The 6,471-nt window shown below is 47.6% G+C and overlaps 1 protein-coding gene across 2 annotated transcripts in view; it reads left to right on the plus strand.

The window, feature by feature from the left end:
- Window positions 1–1,342: 1,342 nt before the first annotated feature.
- MORC4 (MORC family CW-type zinc finger 4) overlaps window positions 1,343–6,471 on the plus strand; it is a 52,206-nt gene continuing 47,077 nt past the window's right edge. For both annotated transcript variants that reach the window (XM_040468503.1, XM_040468504.1), the window contains exons 1-2: window positions 1,343–1,729; window positions 1,823–1,895. In XM_040468503.1, coding sequence (XP_040324437.1) covers window positions 1,628–1,729; window positions 1,823–1,895 — 175 coding nt within the window. In that variant the 5' untranslated portion in view covers window positions 1,343–1,627. The remainder of the gene's footprint in view (window positions 1,730–1,822; window positions 1,896–6,471) is intronic.

Raw genomic sequence — 6,471 nt, forward strand, 5'->3', positions numbered from 1 at the left:
GTAGTTGGGGAAATGCAAATTAAAACAATAAAGAGATACTATTTTTTATTCAAAAGATTGGAAAGAGTTAAAAGAGCAGGATCTGATATGTAGTGCTATGAGCACAGCAAAATAGCTGACTTGCTGGGAGGGCAAATTGCCTCTACCTAACAGTATTTATTAAAGTCAACCACGCACATGCTATTAGACAGCAATATCCTGTAGAAATTACAGTACCAGAAATTAATGATCTATACATGAGGATGTCTGAGGCAGCATTTTTTGTGTAGTCAAAAAAAAATTGAAAACAACCAGTTTTCATAGAGGAATGGTCAAATAAATTATAGTTCATCCATACCAGGGAATGTTATAGTTTTTTTTAATTAAAAATATCTTGGGGTGCCTGGGTGGCTCAGGCAGTTAAGCATCCAACTTCAGCTCAGGTCATGATCTCACAGTTTGTGGGTTTGAGACCTACCTAGGGCTCTGTGCTGACAGCTCAGAGCCTGGAGCCTGCTTTGGATTCTGTGTCACAAGCCCTCTCCCATTCATGCTCTGTCTCTCAAAAATAAATATTAAAAATTTTTTCTATAATCAAATAGTGTATGTGTAGTAGCACAAAAATCAGAAAATACAAATAAGAAAAATAAGAAACAAATTTAGAGTTTCAGACCTGGAGATATCGTGGAATACATCATTTCAAGTGTTATTCACTGTGTGTGTATATGCATGCATATGTATTATGTATGTATGAATATATATGCATATACATCCTTGTTTTTCCAATAAAAAGATCTCACATTACACAATATGTTGTAACTTCTTGTTTCTTTAGTTCCTTCATGAATATTTTGCACATCTATAAATATTCATCTACAAACATGGCCTTTAAGATCTGCATAGTATTCCATTTCATGGGCACTCCATAAATTAACCAATACCGTATTTTGGAGCATTTAAGTGCATCCCATTTTTTTTCTTTTATAAACAGCCGCCCCCCCACACACACACACTTGAAAAGCTTTGAAGATGATTTGCCAATTGCGTTCCAGAAATTTCTGGGTGCTTCTGGAGGCACTGGAGCCAGAGGAGTCAGAATGCTTTCCCATCACGCGAGCCTATCTTCCCAGATAGCAAAACTGCAGTCTTTAGAACTTGAAAGACTTGTCTTATCCTGCCCGTTAGTCATGCAGCCTAACTGGGACTCTGTTCCAGAAATCCCTACATCCTCTCTCTTCCCTTGCCTCATTCCCGCCCCTCCCCGCGCCCCCCCCCCCCCCCGCGCTTTCCCGCTCGGCGGCCTGGCCTATGGCAAACGCCAAGAATTAATTAGGGGCGGGGATCAAGGAGCGGCTGTCAGGAGGTCGCCATATTTCCGTACGGCCCTGAGGCCGCCCCGGCGGGCAGTCGGTCGGTCGGGAGAGGTGCTGACAGGGCGGGGCCGCTGCTCTGCTCCGCCGGCCTCACCCCTCCCGCCCGGGACAGGTGGCTGGAGCGCGCCCCGCCCCCGCCAGCTGCGGGTGGGAGCGAGGGAGGGCCGGCCCCAGACGGCCGCCACCAGCTGCGAGGGGGAGTGAGTGAGGGCCAGTCCGGGACTGCCGGGCGAGGAGTCCGGCGGCAGCAAGCGAGTATCGTGGCGGCCAAAAAAATGCTCCTGTACCGAGGGGCCCCCGCGGGCCCTGGCGCGCCGGGCAGCGCGCTGGCCCGGCCGGGCGGCGGCCCGCAGGCCTTTGGGATACGCCTGAGCACGGTAGGTCGGGGGCCCGAGGGGCTGCGGGGGGCGCGCGGGGAGGGCCCGGCGGGCCGAGGCCTCACGCGGGACGGGACCTTCTCTCGCCCCCAGATGAGCCCCCGCTACCTACAGAGCAACTCCAGCAGCCACACGCGACCCTTCAGTGCCATCGCGGAGCTGCTAGGTGAGTGGCGAGGGCGGGCCTGGCCGCGATAGCCCGAGGCAGCGGTGCCAACGTGGTGCCGTGGTCGCGAGAGGAATGTGCGGAGCCGCGCGGGGCGGGCCGGGGCTGGGGTGGGGGCGTCGGGACCGGCCCCGACCCCGCAGGCGGAGGGGGACGACTCTCTCGCCAGGCGTGGGGGTGGGGGGCGAGGTCCAGCGAATAAAGCTCAGGAAACCAGGTGTGCCGGAAGAGTTAGGACTCCCTTGTGCGTTTTCTTTCTGGTTCGTGATGTTCTGGGCACTTTAGGATAGCTTAGTTAATAATCAAAACGTGATGCATAAAAATACAGGGCCCTGAGGCAGCTGGGCTCCGCAGGCACTGGCGACCGGCGGAGGGCGCCAAGTTAGCAGAGGGGCATTGCGGAGGACCCGGTAGGGTCCTGAGGAAAGGTCTGGAAGACGGAGTTCTTCAACTTTTGGGACCAGGGAATCTGGGAATGATGGGACATCCCTTAAGAGATGACACGAGTGCATTTGGCTCCCTGCGACTGCGGAGGGCTGGGTCCGTGGTCCACGAGCGCCCTCACACCGCTGGAATGAATACTGAGCACTTAACCTCTCGCTCCACCGATGTTTGCTTTTAAAGCGTTTTCAGTTGATCCCTTGAAGCCAAGTACATCAGCTTTTGCAGTAGTGTGCTAAATACTGTGTGGAAAGCAAAGAAGAAAGGCATTCCCGGACCAAATGCAGCACACAGAGCACATTGTAAATATTTCAGAAATTGAAAGAAGGGAGAGACGTTTATGGGACAAGGTAGCACGGTACAAAATCTTGAAAGTGGTTTCAAAGCTTGCTAGATGTACCCCAGCCTCTACTTAAAGCAATTGCTTTAACCCAGATTTTAAAACCCAGATTTTAAACACCAAATCACAACCCTTTTTGGTAATATTACTAATAGGAAAAAGAGGAGAGCAAAATGTTAACTGGTAGCCCAAAGCTTTCATTTTAGGTGTTCCTTCAATAGGGTTTTCTTCTCCACTTATGTATTAATTTTCTAGTGAATCATTCATCCGGTGAATATTTATTGAGCACACACTGTGGGCAAGGCCACTGTGGTAGGTACAAAAATGAGCACAGCACAGACTCCCTTTTCTAGTAGGGGGAGATAAAACATGTCCAGAAGGTTTATGCTTTGTATAACAGCAAAACAGAAAGGGGTGCATCAGCAAAGATCCACACCTCGAATGCTGTGGGAGTTGAGAGGAAGGAGGGATGACTTCCAGCTCACCAGGAAGAGGAGGGTTAGGAAAGGCTTTGTAGATGTGGTGACATTTGAGCTGAGATTTGAAGGATCGGGACATGTGGATATGGATGTGGGGAGGGAAGGGCATTCCAGGCAAAAGGAACAACTGTGTGAACAAAAGCATGAAGAATATTGAGTAGTTGAGTTTAATTAGAGCAGGGAGTTTACAAGTAGTCAAAACTGTCTGTCGTTAGAGAGCTGATAAAGAGCCTTCACAAATACATTTGTAACTTTACCCTCTGAAGTCAACGGCCTTATTATAATTAATATTAGTACTGTCATTACCATCCTTATTATCCTCATCCTGCAGATGAAGATACAGAAGCTCAGAATTTAATGGACTTTTCCAAGGTTGTAGGTCTAGTAAGTGGCAGATCCAGGACTCAAGCCCAGGTCTTTTTGCTCCAAGTACCAAGTAGATAATAAGGTTAGAAAAGGCAGACTAGGACCAGGATGTGACTGGGAGGCCCAGGTATTGGGCCTTTTAGTCTGAAGTTTTCTGAGCAGGGGAAAGTCATGAGCAGAGCTGTGCTGCAGGAAAGTTAATCTTACAGCCAGGTGAAAGATGGATTGGAGAAGAGAGTCATGGCCTTCAGAGACTAGTTAGGAGGTTAACGTGATAATCCAGATGAGAGGATTTCTGTAAACTAAGAAACTGACAGTGGGACCATAAATAGGAAGATGGGGGAGAGTTTAGAGATGCATGGGGTATGAGAGTGAGAGACAAACCAGGATTTTTGAATTTCACATTTGAGGTCCTTTGGATGCTGGCGCTATATATGTGTATGTGTATGTGTGTGTGTGTGTATATATATACACACACACACACACAGTAAAACCTTGGTTTGCGAGCATAATTCATTCCCAGAACATGCTTATAATCCAAAGCACTCGTATATCAAAGTGAATTTCAAGAACCATTGGTTCGGTTGTGATCATGTGACGATTGGCTGCACAAACTACTTGTAAGACATCGCTCATTTATCAAGTTAAAATTGATTAGAAATGTTTGCTTGTCTTGTGAACACTTGCAGAACAAGTTACTTGCAATCCAGGGTTTTACTGTATATGGAACAGAGGAAGAATAGGCTTGTGTTGGTGGGTAATGACCTTAATTTTAGACAAGAATGCTTTTAGATACATGCAGGATGTCTGTAGGGCAGCAGCTTGGCCCTGGCGACTTTGCAAGAATCCACATAGGTTGTCCTCCTGGAACAGGAGAGGATGGGAGGCTTGTGAAGTGCAGACCTAAAGTCCCCTCCCACTTTCCATCTTATCTGTCCCAGAGAGATTATCCTGGGACAGTTCCCATTGCCTCCCAGGCTCTGATGAGATGCGAGGCTTCATTAGATAGAATGCTTTCTTTTAGAAGACCAGGGGTTGGGTGGACCAGGTTAAAGGATAAGATAGATTTCCCTGGGATCTGGTTTCTCATGCTCTTGCCTCAGTGGGGGCAAGGAGAGGTAGAGATAGGGTTTCCCTCCCACTCAGGGTAGCATTGGGCCAGGTTAGGAGAGACAAGACTCCTTGGGATCTGGTAGCATGCAAGCTTGTCTGGGCCATGTTGGGAGTTAAGACATCCCAGGGTCTGGTACTGCCTCTCTTGCCTGAGTGGTGGGCAGGGGGAGGGGAGCAGGGGTTCTCTCACTGTCCTGCCTGTGCGTTGGCCGGGTGGGCTGGGATATCCTGTGCAACGTGTTGATAAATTTTTGGAAGGTGAGACAGCAAGAGGTTGGATTGAAACCAGCCACCAGATTGGTGCCATATTCTTATAAGGTCATTTGCTGAGGCTCACTATTATAATGTCATTTGTTGAGACCAAGGGAAAGTCCACTTCAAACTGAAAATAAGGGTAAGCTGTGCTAACTGCTGCCTGCTGTTGTCTTGTTCCCTGCTGCTGGAGCTGACCCTGGCCTTGTGTGTGCCCCTTCCTCCCCGGACTCCAGAAGCCTCTAGCCAAGGAGATAAGATATCTAGCTGCTCCTGGCAGCTACCTTGTAACCCCTGAAGTGCTTGTGTTAAAACTCTTTGGTATGTCCCTGTAAAAAAAAAAAAGCATCTAATAAAGTTTGGGCAAAATACGCAGGAAACAGCAAAGAAGTCAAAGTGATTTTGTGAGAAGCCCGTGTTGATTCATTGAATGTGCTGTTATATAAACTTGGAATTGATACGTGTGACGTGTTTGAACTGTGAATGTTCATAAAGTGTTAGGAAAACTTCCTCCTGTGTTCAAAGTTTGCAAAATAGAAATGATGCCCAGTTGGTTGACAAGGTAAAGGTATCCATCTCAGTGATCCTGGCTTCCTGCCAGCAAGAGTGACTGATAAGTCCCAAAACAATTCAGGGCCTGCTTGCCAAGTAGTTTCTTGAAACAATGTGGGCAGCTTCACAATGCTGAATCCTTTTGTCATTTAAAGAAAAAACTGTTGCCTCTTACACAAAGTAAAAGACTGTATTTATGATAAAGCCTCTATTGCACATCAAACTTCCAATTCTGCCAAAAGTTGGCCCGCTTGATTTACCACATGACACAAGGCTTTGGCCCTACCTAGTCCTTAAAGATTGACTATCAGACCTCATAACTCCCTTCTGGGGCTAATGGTGATGGCTTACAGCTGTTAAGACTTATGCTGGTTACAGTTAATGACTTTTATCAATAGCACAGGCAACACCATTATGACCCTTGAAATTAATCTGCGTCTTGTTTTATTTGATGGCTATGACACACATCTAAGTGTAGCTTAAACTGTTAATTATATTATAAAAATTGATATTTTGAATATGAGTAATATTTCTCTTGCTTATAAGATATGTTCCCAGTGGAGAAATGCCATGATTTGAACGGTGGTAGTGGGACAGGTATACAGCCAGGACCCCACCTGGCTCTCTCAGCCTAGCCATGTGGTATCAGTAAGGATGCCAGGGAGAGGGAAGGGGGCTGGAAGGGTTAGTCTCTGTCTTGATTAAAGAGCTAGTAGGGACAGGAGTGCTTAGGGAGCCCATCCAACAGATTGTACACACTGCCCTCCCTCTCGGGCCAGTGAGCCCTAATGAGACTAGTTCTACAGTACATGTGTCAGTGACCACCAGTTATGTGAACTGGTACCTGTGGCAGAAAGAAGTGGTTTCTAGGGGCGCCTGGGTGGCTCAGTCATTTAAGTGTCTGACTCTTGATTTTGGCTCAGGTCATCATCTCAGGGTTCATGAGTTCAAGCCCCGTATCAGGCTCTGCGCTGGCAGCGTGGATCCTGCTTGGAATTCTCTCTCTCTCTCTCTCTCTCTCTCTCTCTCTCTC

This window comes from Herpailurus yagouaroundi, unplaced genomic scaffold (genome assembly GCF_014898765.1).
Source record: "Herpailurus yagouaroundi ecotype Mexico unplaced genomic scaffold, PumYag 67700, whole genome shotgun sequence".
NCBI classification, from domain to species: Eukaryota; Metazoa; Chordata; class Mammalia; order Carnivora; family Felidae; genus Herpailurus; species Herpailurus yagouaroundi.